Source organism: Planococcus citri, chromosome 3 (assembly GCF_950023065.1).
Source record: "Planococcus citri chromosome 3, ihPlaCitr1.1, whole genome shotgun sequence".
Lineage (NCBI taxonomy): Eukaryota > Metazoa > Arthropoda > Insecta > Hemiptera > Pseudococcidae > Planococcus > Planococcus citri.
In genome coordinates, this window is record NC_088679.1 from 77570264 (window position 1) to 77587233 (window position 16970).

A 16970-nucleotide genomic window follows, 5' to 3' on the forward strand; every position below is an offset into this window, starting at 1 on the left:
GAAATTTAATATTAATTATTGAGGTAGGTATATTCATGGATTTGCATGTACGAGTAAGTAGGTAGATATTATTTTTCAGGTTTCGAATTAAGGCTGACGAGTAACTGTTTATTAGTAATGTTTAATAATTCACCTTCACGCTTCATTATATTTAGTAAAGTGGCATCTGGATTGCTAATCACTTATCAGGTACTTAGTCTATTCTACGTGTATCTTTTTGGTGGTGAGAAAAAGAAGAGAGGATCATCGTTATGCAAAATAATAAGGTTTTCAAATGGACGGGGTTTCAAGTTGTTTTCAACCTCACTCTGAAATTGTTAATAGAAATTTCTGTCGCTTCGGTTTTTAATTTGAATTTCCCCGTTTTGGGTTGAAATTTTTCTAAAAACCTGTAATTTATTAAATTACACGAGACGAAAGTTACGTATTTTGATCTGCTTTCGGACATCTTCTTCTGTGAATTTTTTTTCCTTAGAAGAAAATTATTGCGTTGAAGCAACATTTTTGAAATTAGACATGCTACGAGTAGTTTTGAGGCGGATTTAATTTTTTTTAGAGTTTCATTGATAATTCAAAATTATTCTTCCATGTTAAAATAAGAACTATAATGAATCGATCAAATTGTTTTGAATTTATTTGGGGAAATTTTTCATGTTTTTTATTTTTTGTGCAAATCGGTATAAAAATTTTTGAAGTGGGGCTCCCTGAATCCATTTTTCAAACTTAGAATAAATATAATTCTGAGGATTTATTTTCTGAAAACAAAATATAAAAGTATGGGCAATTGCTAATTTTTCAAATTTTTAAATGGTAGCCTTCAACTTCTGCTTGCCATAATGATGAATTGAGCTTTCATAGTGAAAGTTTAACTTTGAACTTTCTTTATTTTAATTATTGACTTTGAATGTGCAATCTCTTCTCCTCAAAAGCAAAACCCCGCAAATAAACCCTCAAAACTTGAGCAATTTTTTCAAAACGTTGTTACTTAATGTGTGATGTGAAAAATGAACATCACGAGGCTTGCTTCTCAAGTCCTTAAATGGTTAGGACGGAAATGATGGAGGTTGTTTTACTGTATGTTGAAGGAAAATGGTAAAAAATAAAGAGGAAATCGAAAGATCTGACTTAATTTTTATTAGAGTTTGTATGGAAATTGGAATATAAGTCAGTAAAGACAGATACGGTAGGTCTAGGTATTTACAATATTGCATCATCTTAGGTAGATAAATATGCTATTTGAAAAATCACCATATTGAGCATTTTTCTTTATTCGGGTTCATTCTGCTACCTTTTGGACATTTCCAAATCTCAGGAAATTCTTTGGAGTTCGAGAGTACTCCGTTCACGCGAACACCTTTCGGGCTATGCTCATCGAACTGAGATGCTTCCGCAGAATCCATCGTCGGATTCTCACACCATGCCTGTTGAATAGAACGACGAAATGTTTGAAATGCATGGATACAAATACGTACATAAATGTATTAGATGACTAATTTTCTACTCTGAATTTTTTATGCGATTGAAAAATTATTGTTAAATTACATTAGCAAACGAAAGTGTGAAGAGCTGTTCGTGAGTAAAATTCTCAAACAGCGGAAGAATCGGTTCATCTCCATATTCTGATATATACTTTTTGTACGCGTAGAGTGCTTCCTTGAATCCACCATTATCCGAGATATCCTCCCCTAAGGTTTCTTTACTGTCATGCTTGTGAAAAAAGAAATTAAAAACATTACTTACGAGTGTTTCATGAAGCCAATTCGTATAGTCAAGTGTCATGCATCATTAATTTTGGGCATCCTAAGAATCAGATTACCTACCTTTTGGGCGACGTTCCCAGTGCTGGTACTATAATTTTCATACGCTTCAACAAAACATTTGGCTTTTTCATCGTATATTTTTGAAGTCTCTTCTGTCCACCAGTTTTCGAAAATTCCTATCTCGTTGTAATGTCGTCCTGAAAATTATTCAACGTGGCAATACGATCACCAATTAGATCACCAATTATTAATACATATGTTTGTATTTTTTTATTCATTTTTTTTCTTCATTAGGGTAACAGGAAAATTCATCGCGCGAAATTCACCGCGCGATAAATTTTCCTGTAATCCTTAATTAGATATGTCTTGGCGACCTAACCTGTGTTGTCAAATGCGTGAGTTATTTCATGACCTATAAATGAACCTATTCCTCCATAATCCAGGGCTCTGCAATATTTGTAGCAATTCAGAAAATTAAAACAGGAATTCAAATGAAATTAAAATTCGACTTATTTGAAATATGTTATTGTATTACTTTAAACTGTTGCTATACATTGGTGATCCAAGTATGCCAGCTGGAATCGCTGAAAAAAAAAATGGAAAAGTTTCAAAATTTTTCACGACTTTTTTTTTCAAGTGTTTACTTCTGATGTCATATTACAGATACCTAAACCTAGTACAGGTAAATTTACATACTCATGGTATTTTTCAATATATCATAAAAAGAATTTACGGCGCTTGGGCTTTTATCATTCCAGCTGTAAAAATTCAAAGTTGTCAAAATAAAGTTTTCAAATCATTAAAATTACAATGTGCGTTAGGGTGGATCTCGAGAGGAAAAAAGTCGACGGATTTTTACAAAATTCAGCAAAAAACTTCATTTCGAGTTGAAAATTACCCGCAAAATTGTTTAGCAACGTAGATGCCCCTGGAGGGGAAATTTAGACCCTCTAAGAAAGTCATATTTTCAAAAAATCGTGATTTTTCCCTCCTGCCACTACGCAACCTGTTTTGAGAGAAATGGCCAAGTCTCACATGAAAGTGGGCTATTTAAGATTTTGCATCGATCTGCACTCATCATCATCATCATCATCATCATCATCATCAACGTCATAGTCGCAAGCGACTAGTGTGCCCCCAACAACGACCGCCACTCCTCTCTATCTTGAGCTAGTGTGGCCGCATTCGCAACTGAACCAGCTATCTTCCGGACTGTATCGGTCCATCTTGTTGGAGATCTTCCTCTCCCTCATGTTCCAGGGACCTTGCCAAAGAGAATTCCCTTTTCGATGTTTTCTGGTCCTCTTCCGGCTATGTGTCCAAAATAACTCATTATCCTGGTCTCACATATTTTATTCAGCCTGGTTGGTTCTTGCAGTTGTTCCACAATTGATGCATTTGTTCGGTGCGCAGTGTATGGTATCCTCAGCATCCTGTGCCATACCCACATTTCAAAAGCATCAATTCTTCTTCGATCATCTTGCTTCAATGTCCAGGTCTCCGCTCCATACAAGAAAACTGGGAAAACTAGCGTCTTGATTAGTCTCTTCCTTGTTTTTATGGAGATTTTCCGGTTGGTGGTGACTTTTCTCAACCGAGACATCGCTGCTTTCCCAAGAGCTATTCTTCTTCTAATTTCCTTAGCCGATCCTCCATCAGCATCCACCAGTGAACCCAAGTAAATAAATGAGTTCACTTTTTCAAATTCATTCAAGGCTTCAGATTCTGCTAGGTGTCCAGCTCTATCAACTACCATGACCTTGGTTTTCCCCACATTCATGAGGAGTCCCATGTCTTTACTGACCATCCTGACTCGCTTGATCAGTTCTGCCAGTTCCTCTTCACTTGCGGCTATTAAGGTGGTATCATCAGCGTAGCGGAGATTGGAGATTCTTCTTCCTCCTATCTTGATGCCGCCTTCCCAGATCTCCAGGGCTTTCCGCATGATGTACTCGCCATAGATGTTGAACAACAGAGGCGAGAGTATGCAGCCCTGCCGTACTCCTCTTTCTGACTGAAAAGTGTTTGACTCTTCTCCGCCTACTCTCACCGTCATCTCGTTCTTGTCATACAGTGATTTGATCAGTTCAATTAGGTGCTCTGGAACTCCCATCTCATGTAGTATCTCATATAGCTTTATCCAGTTGACACAGTCGAAGGCCTTTGCATAATCAATGAAGCATAGTACCGCCGGGATGTTGAATTCGCAGAACTTTTCGATTATTTGTCTGATGTTCAAGATCTGCTCTCTTGTGCCTCTTCCGGGCATAAATCCTGCTTGTTCAGGTGGAATCTGCCTATGTAAGTATGCCTTGACTCTGTTGTTGATTATTCGGAGCATCACTTTACTGGCATGCGGAATTAGGGCTATTGTTCGGTAGTTGGCACAATTTTTTGTATCACCTTTCTTGTGTAGCGGGATTAACACTGATTTGCACCAATCTTCTGGCCACTCTCTTTTGTGCCATATGTTGTTGCATATCTTCCAGATCATCTTCTCTGCTTTCTTGCCCATGGACTGTAGTATCTCAGCCTCAATACCATCACATCCAGGCGCTTTACATTTTCTCAACGCCTTGATGGCATCTCTCACTTCGTCAAGTAAGATTTCTGGCTCTTCTACACTATCTACTATGATTCCTGGTACTTCATTATTGTTTGGGTTCTGTGGTTCACTCCAATATAGCTTGCTACAATACAATCTCCAGTTCTCTAGAATCTTTTTAGAGTCCCATGCGACTGTACCATCTTCAGCTGTGATTTCACGTGATTGTGGTTTACAATCTCTGGTGATCTGTTTTATCTTCTTAAATAGTACACTTGATTCGTTGTGCTCAGCATGTTCTTGAATTTCCTCACAACATCTGTTCAGGTAAGCTTTTCTATCATTCCTGCAACCTCTCTGTACACATCTATTCAAGGCCTTGTATCTGTTATCATTTCCTTCCAGTTTAACTTTTCTGCGTTCTTCTATGAGCTTCAATGTTTCTTCTGACATCCTTGGTTGACATTTTTCCCATTCTTCCTTCTTATTCTTGATCACCAAATCGCGCTTCCTTTGGATTTCTGCCTTCATATTTTCCCATAAGGTATTTGGGTCCTCTTCATTTGTGTAATCAATATTTATTTGGGCAGCAAGTGTTATCCTTTCTTGGTCAGTAAGGTATATGCGCTTTTTCTTTGTTGGTTTCTTCCCGCTGCGAAGATGCAATTTGAAGGAAGCCACCAGCAGTTGGTGATCTGATGAAACATCTGCTCCAGGATGCGCTATCACCGTCAAAATCCAAGACCATTTTTAAGGTTCTACTCAGCGGGTGAAAATTCGCAAATCTTGCTTATTTTTGCATAAATTCAGGGGTTGAAAATTTTTCTTGGCAAGCGTACAGGGTGTCTGGTAGTGATGAGTGGATGTCAAATCTTCAGATTTGGATGTAACCGGGTACGACTTGAAAAGAAACGTTGAATGGACAAATTGCCCATCTTTAAAATTTATGTAAGAGACAACCGAGCTTTGAAAAAAAAATTGAGAAAAACATATTTTTGACCTTGGTAATGGGCAGTACATTGGAAAATAAACAAATTTTGCCATTATGAATTTTTGCACAACTTTAAAAGAAAAAAATAATTTCAAAAAACTACAATTTTTTGAAAATTCGCCCTCCAGGGGCACCAGCGGAGCTAAAAGATATTGTTCAACTTGAAATGAGAGGTTTCTGCGAATTTGATTAAAATCCACCGATTTTTTTTTTTCACGGACCACACTCTAATGTGCACGGCAAAGTTTCATCTTACTCGTCTATACTCAAGTCATTTATTTGATTCAACCGGTTTAAATTTGATTTTCGATCTCTCTGAATTCTTGAAATCACTGTGTCGTAGAAGGTGTTGTATAATTGCACCTAAAGTTGACGTCGAATTTTTATGATTTTGTACACAAGTAATTATACCAATTGATATAGGTTCAATCAGAAGCATAAAATACTCGTACCTTATTACCTGCGTGTACTCACGTGCTAGCAAAATAAAAAAAAATTTTGGATTCCTACTTACATTTTTGTATAAGTAGTTCAGTTCATGTGGTGACTCGATCATATCTGGATAGGCAATACGAGCTTTCATGGACTGCAATTTCTTCAGCGCTCTTATTTTAGTTTTATCATCCAACCATTCTGCTTTCTGCATAATTTGTTCGAGACTATCTCGAATACGAACAAACATTTCACCAACCTGTTGACATACATATTATAGTAAAATACGTAATATCTGCTCTGCTTTGTTATTTAGATCACAAAGTGATTTCGAAAATGAAAATTAATGAAAAATAATGCAATTTATTTTGAGAAAACAAGCAGAAGTCGTTTCATTTTAATTCCAGGAAGGATGTTCTAAAATACCTACATTGGTTTTCCCCTCCCTCAGCTATTTAATACTAGGTACATATAATGAACGTTCCATTGTACTCTTCTATTTTTATGAACTTGTCTAACCATACAAAATTTAAATAAAAATGATTTGACCCAAGCGACAATTTTTTTATGCCTTGGTAGAGTAGGTAATTTGACATGCTGAGACTTGGGTTCTATCATCATTTTTTAGGTATTTTTCAAAACTTTTATATTTCATGATCTTTTGAGGTTCATTTTAGAGAACGAGACTAAATTAGGTTAATGAAATATCAATTTTTACGTACTATGATCTTGGCTTTGCGGTATTTTTTCTTCGTGGTATAAACGTAACTAACTGCCATATCTAATGATTCAATGGTCTTCTTAACACAGTGTAATTCTCTATTTTGAAAAAAGTGCTCTTGTAATTAATTAGGTAAGTGGTAAAGTATACATAATCTATGCTCCTAATGATTTTATTCTTAGGTCGAGCGTTATTGTCCCAAAAGTAAGATGCAAAACGCTCTCGAAGTTTAACAAATTTATTTATCAAGAATCAGAATACCTACATCATCACTTGAAATTAGAGTCAATTACCTGTTTCTTGACGTATAGTCACGACCGAAATACCCTCTTCAAAGAAGCATACACGCTTTTCACTGAAGAAGTATCTGACCCCAGCTTCTAAACTTTCGTCATTTTTGAACTTTTTCACACCAAGGTGTCCAAAAAGATAGAAATCAGATAGCGCGAGGTCTGGGTTGTGCAGGTGGGTGATCTAAGTATAACTTCCCATTTCTAATCCAAAAATCAGGTTTATACTTATAACGGTTCGCGGATGAGAAAAATTTACAGCTTACTTTTGGACAAGGGTAATAATTTTTTTTCAAAATGTCACTAGAAATAGCGCAATTACTTACGTTGGTATAGTGATTGTGTGTTTGTAGTTGTACGAGAAATACGGGTAAACGCAGTATTCTAAATGAGAAATTAGGCCTACAACTTTTTTCCGAAGTTTATCAACTGCGAAGAATTAAGATAGAAAAAATGTGTAATATTAAGCATAAGTTGCGCTTATAAAAATAATCGTAAATATAAATTCAGCATACCGATTTTTTTCACACTTTGCATTTCGTAAATCAGATGTATTACTTTTTGGATGTAATCCAAATCATAAATGGAAATTTTAACTTTGGTTGGGTCATTAAGATCTAATGTTACGTTATCCAAACCAGTGTAAAGTTCTTCAATGTACCTCGTCCAGTTCAACTAATGGTCAAATTTATTATAATATGTAAGTAGATATTCTCGCCGGCAGTTTGAGAACGTAAAATGAAATATGATTGAATTACCTGAGGAATTGTTGTATTTGCTTCAATGGCAATGCCGTCAGTTAAATCTTGTAGTTGTTTCAGAGTGTATAATATGGTGAATGCAGTACTTGATTTATTTCTCATCTGCAAGTTTCAATTTAAACATGATTAAGTAATGTTTATTGCTACAAAATTGGTATGCGATTTTGAATGAATCTTTCCCAGTACCTAGACCTACCTAGTACCTACATAATTTCAAGTTTCAAATGGGTTGTTTTTTGCAGTGATTTCAAATCTTTTTTTAGTGTGCGTAGCACACTATTACTTTCTTTCTGAATGTTGAATAATTCTTTTGCTCGAATGTTCTCTTGGAGGAATGGGCCGATTTTTTTGTATCTTTCATACGTAGGTGAGGCTTAACTTGAGGCAGGGAATGTTGTAATTATAAATTTAATTAAGGTGCACCGGGGCAAGTCAGAATGATTTTTCACAATTTCAACTTTGACCAGCTGTTACTCCCCTTCTAATGAACCAATATGGATCAAATTTATTATGTAGGTTCCCATAAGGGTTCTTAACCTATGATAAAAATTTGAGCGCGATTGACACAGTAGCTTTCGCTCAGTGGAATAAAATATAAACTGTCCTGACTTACCCCAATTGGGGGAAGTCAGAACAGTTTATATGTATTTTATTCCACTGAGCAAAAGCTACTGTGTCAATCGCGCTCAAATTTTTACCATAGGTTAAGAACCCTTATGGGAACCTACATAATAAATTTGATCCATATTGGTTCATTAGAAGGGGAGTAACAGGATGTGGTCAAAGTTGAAATTGCGAAAAATCATTCTGACTTGCCCCGGTGCACCTTACCCCTTTTTGTTATGATGTCTTTAATTGCAATTAATTACAAAAATTTGTACTAAAAAAAAAAATGAAAAAGAGGAAAAGGGCCATATTAAAAGCAAAGCCGACAAAAGCGAAGCCGACGTCAGTTAAATTTCAAAATTTATGTAACACCACTGGGGTTGTAAAATCTTTTCTATTGTTCAATTTTCAAATTTATTTTTCAAAATTGAACAATGGAAAAGATTTCATTAAAAGCAAAGCCAACATCAGTTAAATTTCAAAATTTATGTAACACCACAGGGGTTGTAAAATCTTTTACATACCAGTGGGAGGTAAGTGGCTCTTTACCGCCCACTTCGCGGGTGATAAACGCCACTTTCCTCCATCGCAGGTATGTAAAATCGCATACACACCAGGAGACTTAATGTGTAATATACTATTACGACCCCTGTGGTGTTATATTTATAAAAGATGCCGATTGGCAAACACAATAGGCCATAGAAACCTTTTACAAAAATTTCAAATTTGGCTATTTTCTAAAAGTTATAAATCAAAGTGATGTGCCACTGCCACCTATTGATTTTCAATGATCCATTGTATTCGCTTATCTGTCTCGCTTATACCTAAATGTAACACCATAGGGGTTATTAAATTTTCTCCATTGTTCAATTTTGAGAAAGGTTTTTAGAACTTCTGCAGGTGTTTCATTTACATAAATGCAGTACCTAGACAACAAAAGCAGGTGGTTACCCTTTCATGTTGTGCTTTTTCTCAAAATTGTGTTGTGCTTTGCTTTTATTAAAAATCATGCTGTGATTTTTTTTCAAAATCATGCTATAATTTTTGTTGAAATCACGTTGTGTTTATTTTTTTGAAATTGCGTTGTGCTTTTTTTCAAAATTGCGTTGTAAATGTTTTTTTCTTTAAAATTGGGTTTTCATTTTTTTTCAAAATTGCGTTACCGTAAACTTGGGTAACATTGAAGGATTTTTCAGTATTTTTTATGTTTAGAGGTATAAATGGCGGAGGTAGGGGAAATGTGTGTGGTGCTTTTGATAAAGCTATGTCAGCACTACGTTTTGGCGGTTACAGAAGTTGCCTACCTTTTTCCTGTCAAGCGCAAGAGCCAAAAGAAGTGCCCTTCAAAGTTACCCAGCGTTTGGGGTAACTTTGAAGACCCCTTGAAATGTGCTTCAATCAAGGTCAAAAATTATCAAAAACATGAGTATTCACTTTTTGGTCACTTTATACGCGTCAAGCACTTACAAAATGATCCATATTCACAATTGAATTTATGAAAGAGTGCTCCAAAATGATAATTTGGAATTTTTCTAGTTTTCAGGCGTTTTTCATGCATTTTGGCCAATTTGACCAAATTTTATGATTTTTTAATGATTTCAGAGCTGTTTTTCAAGTTTTCACATAGTTTTTAACAAGTTTACAAGCATTTTCATGCATTTTTGTCCAATTTTACCAAAATTTCATGATTTTTTTATAGACTTCAAAGTTACCCCAGTTTGAATATTATTTTTTTACTCCTCAGGGAACAACTTTGGCACATGAACAAATGCGCTAATTTATAGTCCGGAGATGTACCAACACATCTATAATGTCACTTGACTCGTTCTTTGAAAATTCAAATTTCCAGACACCAAGCTTTTCATGTTAATTAAAATTGATGAAAACAGCACTTTTTTTTGCTTGCTTTTTCACTGGTGTTGGAACCACTAGTTGAAAATGATAACATAGGAAAAATAATCGCCAAAGTGTACTCTATCCATTCCCGGTGTCAGAATTGTTCCATACTTCATAGTTCCACCGCCATGGAGCATAATATGATGAAAAACCGCACCCTTCAATGTTACCCCGCGATTTCAATGTTACCCCAGTTTACGGTATGCTTATTTTTTCAAAATCGCATTGTGCTAATTTTGTCAAAATGGCGTTGGGCTTTCGAAATCCAAATCACGTTTTTTCAAAATCCTGCTGTGATTTTTTTCAAAATTGTGTTTTGCTTTTTTTCAAAATCGTGTTATGTTTTTTCTCAAAATCGTGTTGTGCTTTTTTTCAAAATTGCGTTGTGTGTGCTTTTTTTTTGAAAATTGCGTTGCGCTTTTTTTCAAAATGTCGTTATGCTTTTTTTTTCAAAATCGCGTTGTGCTTTTTCAAAATTGCGTTGTGTGTGTGCCTTTTTTTTATGTTGCCCTTTTTTTTCAAAATCATGTTGTGCTTATTTTTTCAAAATCGCGTTGTGCTTTTTTTCAATGTTGTGCTTTTTTTGAAGTCTTACATATTGTTTTTTCAAAATCAAAATTGCGTTCTGCTTTCGAAATCCAAATCGCTTTTTTCAAAATCATGTTTTTTTTTGAAATTGCGTTGTGATTCTGTTTCAAAATCGTGTTGTTCTTTTTCTAAAATTGCATTGTTTTTAGTGTGCGTAGCACACTATTGGTTTCGCTTTGAGAAATTGAAATTTCAATTGCAATGAATGTTCTCTTAAGCTATCCGACCGTTTTTTGTACCTATTGGACACCATTTGAGAATCATTAAGGCGGAGGGTATAGATTTATTTTCATTCAATTCGGATGGGTAATTGCTGAGTAATTGCAATTTTAGTTCATTATTTTAATGCATTAAATCCTAAAAAAGGGAAAAGGGGACTTGTAGAACACCTGCCGCTCATTGTACCCTGCTATACCCCCAGTCTATTCCATCACCAGCTGTGTTTCATTGTACCCTGTTACACCCCCGGTCTGTTAGCTGTAAATTCCAAGTGGGAGTGGTTTGGTGGGGCGTTTACCAAACAAATATACTATTTTAATGCCCTAACCCTCGTAGTGAATAGGTGGCTGAGTGGATAGGGCATGTAGGTAGGAATAGGAAATTTAGGGACCCAGGTTCGAATCCCCGTGAGGTAAGTAGGTAGGTGACAGATTTTTCGTTGGAAAATTGGATAGGTAAATGCTTTGGAGTTACTACCTATAAATGTAGTACATGAAAATGGGGCAAAAATAATGCTGAACTTGAGTTATGAATTATATCATTTGTTAAATAATGGTGAAATTGAGTTATGAATTATGATATCATTTGCTAACTAAAAATTCATTTCATTAATTTTTTGTCTACCTATAGCCATAAGTATAGTAAGAATTACCTTGACATGAATAATTTTTAACTTTTTACTTATAATTTAAAAATTACTTCAAAATGAGTAATTAAACTAATTTTTGTACAATTGAAACATGTAATTTTTATTATCATGATTTAGTAAAAATTATTAAAACAAAATGATTTTTACTATTGGTACCTATAGCAAAATTTATTAAAATGATAATTTTTACTATACGATTACAGTAAAAATTATTGAATGGGATCTGGTACTTAATTGTGCTAAATACCAGTATTTAGTTAAATTTTTTGTAAAAATTACCCATATTTTTTTTCGTGTAATTTAGAGGCAATTCAAATTCTTAACATATTTTATAAGATTTAATTCTCAATTTAGAATAAAAAGCAAGTTCTAAAAGTTGGTTTGAAAATTTATTAATTTGAAGACAATGGAAATTCTAAAAAAAATAATATGAAAATTTGTATTTAGAGACGCTGAGAATTCCAAAAATTGATTAAAAGTTATGTAAGTTGCAGATAATGTGAACTTGAAAATTATATGAAATAAGTATTGTAATATTTATGAACAAGATGAGAATTCTGAAAAATTGGAGGCAATGTAAATTCCAAAAATTGAGTAAACATTTTACAATTTGTGGACAATATGAACTTGAAAATTGAATTTGAAATTTTTTAATTTAAAGACGATAAGAATTCTGAATAATTATTCAAAATTTGACTATTTAGAGGCAATGTGAATTCTAAAAATTGATTGCAAATTTCCTAACTCAGCAGCAATGCAAAATTCTGAAAATTTATTGAAAACTTTATGAAATTGTAGCGATGGGGAATTCGGGAAATTGATTTGAAATTTTGTAAATTTTAAAACAATGCAAACTATGAAAAACAACTGTTTCAAAAATTCTCATTACTGTGACATGGTTGATTCACTTATGCACTACCTAGATGTAATAATGGTTATAGCTGTAGAAAAGGCAGCTAGCTACGCACACTTTGCAGCTAAGCTAAGCTTAGCTGTCTAGTTTTTTTCAAAATCATGTTGTGCTTCCCTAATAACATAGGCTACGCACACTGTTACAGCTGCGCATAGCGCAGTTGTCTAGTTTTGGTTGCGATTCTAAATTTATTTTTTTTCAACATTGTTTTAAATAAACAAATCATTTTGAGAAAAAAAATGCGATTTAAAAATTATTTGGGCCAAGAATTTTACCCACTTTTTGATCTTTTAGATCGAAGGTGTCATTTCAAGTCTAAAGTCATTTTTGAGTAAAATATGTAATTTTTTTCATTTTTGGTTAAAAATCATATTTTTTGATTTTCTATACATTAAAGATTACCTGCTCATGTTGTTCCGTAGTCTTATTATTATCCATTTTATCTAATTCGGGGCTCGTGCTACGTTTCATTCTATCTATGAATTGGTGATCAGTTATCTTTCCTACTACTGTTCTCGGTCTACTTGCTATGCTATAATTGATAAGTAAACCCATTGTCAAACAATCAAACATTCATCGTGTGTAGGTATACGTACTATGCACCTAGGTACGTATCAATTATCTAACGTAAGATACACATATTTGATCATAAGCTGACGCCAGTAGTCAGTATATTAAATGTACATACCTACTACATAGGTAGGTAGGTAGGTAGGTAGGTAGGTAGGTAGGTAGGTACATACCTTGACGGGTGCAAAATGGTGTTCTTAGCTTTTGATTCGTTTTCTGGGTACGTTAATACAATCATATTTTCTGTTCGATTGTGCGGATTTGAGCTCGTTCCTAGTGAGAAATACATATCGATTCCAACCAATTTCGATGCTCTAGCTAACATTGTTGTGTAATCCGTTTCACTTTCGTTCCGAAGCATTGATATGCCCAATGTATGTAGGATGTTCGAAAGTGGATACATTGTGTTATTACTCGCACAAGTATTAGCAGCTGAAAATAATATCGTAAATTTTATTCGCCTAATCAAGTGATCTGCTCGTATTTTATAAACCGTAACGTAAAATGATCTATGTTATGTGGGTACCTTTGTTCATGCATAAGGAGAAAAATTTTCTTGCTTTATGGACGGCTTTTGGTTCGTATTCGGTGTTATTCTGTTTGAGAAAATCTGGTGTCGCGTCATACATACAAACAGTACATAATCGAAATCGATGAGTTACTCGTATTTTTCATATGTATCTACTTATTAGTTACTTATACCGTAATGAAAAATCACCCTACCTAGAATTTCCTCCCTATTTTCGTATTTTCGTAATAAAATCGCTTCTTGTAAATGGCCATGAACATGAGGCCAATTTCCGCACGCATATTTGTAGAAATCATCGCAAGGATCTGCGTTGAAGTCGATCGATTCGTTCAAATATTGAGCTGAATTTACAGAAAAAATACTTTTTTTAGATTTCACTGATACGACCATTCACTGTTTGATTTTTTTTTTGTAAAATTTGGAGGCGAGATTCGATGAAAAGTTATGAAAGGACGTCAAAAAACGTAGGAAAAATGTTGGATTCCTGGATTGAATCATCACTTCTCTATGTACCAGTGTTTCAAATTTTAAAATTCACTTTGAAAATTGAAAAAAAAACTAAGTACTTATGTGAAAAATTTTTTGGAGATGATTTATTGTACATTATATTTATTTGGGAAGGAGAATACCGTTTTTGAAATTTTCACTAGATTCAAAATTGTACATTACATTAGGTAGGTATTGATTTAAAAAATTCTCAAAGAATTGTTCTTTTTTAAACGTAAATTTCAACATTTGAAACACTGGTCTGGTAGTAAAGCGATGGTTCTACATAGTTAGGGGTTTAAAACCTCAGAACCTTTTTTTCGAATTCCCTCCCCCAAATTTTCCAAAAAATGTCGCGAACAAGTGGTGGGAAAATTTTCAATTTTTTTTGGTAAGTTTTAAAAAATAATGAAAATTTGTTAAATGTTACATCTGCATTTAAAAAAAATGATGGTGAACATCAAAAGGTCAGTTTGAACTATAAAATACGTATACTGGGGGTTTTTCGAATCTTATGAAAATTTTCAATTAAGCATTTACCTAAAAAATTGAAATGTTTCTTGGCCCATTTAATTAAACAGAAAAAAATTGATAAAGAACCTAAAGTATGCCACTTTGCCATGCCGCAGTATTTATATGCAGATCTCATATCAAAAATGTATGCTTATTTTTTGGCCAGCGGTTTTTTTTAGGGGGAAGGTGGAGGAGAAAAAGGTTATTAAAAAGACTTTGGCAAGCTTTAATCATTTTTGCATTCATGTGTATGCATTGTGCAGCTCCAAAAAATTCTCAACACTTTATTATGAGAGTGAGAAGGAAGCGTAATTAATTATTTTTGCTGCAATGAGTAAATAATGAAAGGAAAAAATATGAAAAAAAAACGCGAAAAATCATTAAATAAAAGGTTACTATACCTGCAGATAGACATTCTTTTGTACGGCACGTTTTTTTATGATCGGCGACGTTCTGAGTTGATACGAGTGGAATTGAGCTTAATACTGAAATAAGCGAACAAATACATAATTTGTGGCTAAATATACCGAAGCAAAATCATGTGTTACTTCCGCACACATTTCTAAGTACGATTCACTTACGCGGCAAAACTAAAATCGCTGAAAAAGGAGCCAGTAGAAAACTGGTTGAAAATTGTGTTCTCATTTTGAAAAAAAAAATATATATTAAAATATCATTAAAATATTAGGTAATTTTGTATTCAAATTTATATCCAAATGTGTACTAGGTAGGTAATATGTACCTATTTAAAATTTATACTCTTATGAATAAAAAATTTGAAAAATTGGTGCAGAATTTAATAAACTATCTTTTAAATATTATATACCACACATTGAAGAACAATTCTCTATTGGTGTTGAAGAAGAAATGACCAGATGAACTGCATTTTTAGCTCCTTTATAATAATGGTTTTTTGCGAAGATTTATCAATTCCTGCATAAAAGCAATTAAAACCAATCGACCGTAAACTGCATTCCAGGTTATTATCGGCGTACATACGCTTACAAGTTATCGAGAGAGTGAATCTTTAGTCTAAAAATGTATCAATTTTATTTTGACGTCATTTGCCTAATCAGTGGATCACACAGGAAAAATAATTATTTTCGCATAAACAATGAATCGTGTTCCCTTACTTTGCGAGACATAAAAATTGTTTTTCATCAAAATGTTTACATCTTTGTCCAATTTAGATTGTATAATTACTTTTTTGAACTACTCGATAGCTTAAAAAAGTTGTTTAAGGAATATGTTGGAGTGTATAAATGCGGATACATAAATTTAATTATTTCTCCATAATCGTCTACACATTCGAGTCATGAGATGAAATGCCCTAATGTTGCGACCTCTAAAGTTTTTTTCCTAGATACATGCAACCTAACTGGTCATAGACCACACTTCTGACGCGTACTGGGTCGGTTGGAGGCCCCTGGCGAATACACCGAATGGGGCCCTCAAAATTTTAGCTCCTTCCCCCGAATCTTTCTCCTACTGTTTTTTTCTCATGTTCGGATACTTGAATGCGAGTTAGAGATAAGAATTGGCCCGAAGCAAGGGCAAAAGCTTTCAAAAATTCTGGTTACGAAAGGTAAAAACAATGCTTGAAAAAATTTGTTTATTTCTTTCTGATCTAAAATTTTAGAATTTGAATGATGAGTTTTTAAAAATTTTAATTTTGAAAATGAAAAGTAAATAGACTCGAGTGAAGCAAGGACAGGGCTCGTATTCAATTTTTCCCCAAAAAAAGCTCGAAAAAGTAACCAAAAAGTATTGGAAAAGTAATTTAAAAGTAACCAAAAAAGCGACAAAATGCCAGCAAAACATTTCAATGCAGAAAAAAATCACGAAAAAAACAAAATATTACCTACGAATTTAAATGTATTCAATTTTGAATAGTTGAACTATATTATTTCGAAACTCTTTGACAATTTTTTGGCAGCAAAATGAGGGTTTTTGCAATTCCTGATGAAAAAGGAAATTCTTGAAAAAATAAAACGAGAATGACAATTTTAACAAAAGAAATGGATTTCTGACAGTTTCGGGCAAAAATGCGAGACATTTGGACAATTTTTTTAAAAAAGTAAAAATCCGAAATTTTTTTTAGGGTGTTTTTAATTACTAGATTATTACACCCTTCGTAAGGAAGTTTTTCTGGAATTCGCTGAGTTATGTTTTTTGATTAAGGTGATGAATTTTTCTATTTCTGAGGGGTTGTCAGGAATAATGTAGGGGGAGTCTTCGTCTATTTGTAGAGATGATCGATCTTGGAGCAGGTGGGGCCAATATAGAACAATAAGTGTTGCTGTGTTGAATGGATAGGGGTTCAGATAAGCAAAATTGGCACGAAGGCTTTGGTGCTTTTTGGTAAAAGTTATGAGTAATTTTGGTGTGTCCAATTCTTATAGTCTTGTCAGTATAAATTCTTTAAGTCTGTTTTTAATGGGAGAGTTTTTTTCCAAGGGTGGACTGATTTTTCTATGTTGAAAGAGCTTGTTTGACGAAAA

General features: G+C 33.9%; 1 protein-coding gene and 1 long non-coding RNA gene across 2 annotated transcripts in view; one reads left to right on the forward strand and one right to left on the reverse strand.

The window, feature by feature from the left end:
* LOC135839441 (uncharacterized) overlaps nt 1–16970 on the forward strand; it is a 98039-nt gene that overhangs the window by 3856 nt on the left and 77213 nt on the right. The window lies entirely within an intron of this gene.
* LOC135839426 (neprilysin-11-like) lies at nt 1114–15066 on the reverse strand. The gene is made up of 18 exons (XM_065355444.1): nt 15051–15066; nt 14871–14954; nt 13665–13811; nt 13468–13551; nt 13115–13373; nt 12774–12903; nt 7498–7602; nt 7255–7414; nt 7066–7168; nt 6451–6547; nt 5811–5987; nt 5553–5659; nt 2457–2518; nt 2296–2344; nt 2140–2207; nt 1821–1957; nt 1543–1707; nt 1114–1421 (listed from the first exon to the last, which is right to left on the reverse strand). The coding sequence occupies exons 4-18, from the start codon at nt 13475–13477 to the stop codon at nt 1245–1247; spliced, it is 1806 nt and encodes a 601-aa protein (XP_065211516.1). The 5' UTR covers nt 13478–13551; nt 13665–13811; nt 14871–14954; nt 15051–15066; the 3' UTR covers nt 1114–1244.

What these genes read in the sequence shown, in the direction of transcription:
- LOC135839426 (XM_065355444.1), bottom strand. An exon ending in CACACAATCACTATACCAAC is followed by an intron (nt 6,548 to 7,065) that starts GTAAGTAATTGC and finishes TTTTCAAAATAG; the next exon opens with AGAATTACACTGTGTTAAGA. An exon ending in CTGGGAACGTCGCCCAAAAG is followed by an intron (nt 1,708 to 1,820) that starts GTAGGTAATCTG and finishes TTTTTTCACAAG; the next exon opens with CATGACAGTAAAGAAACCTT.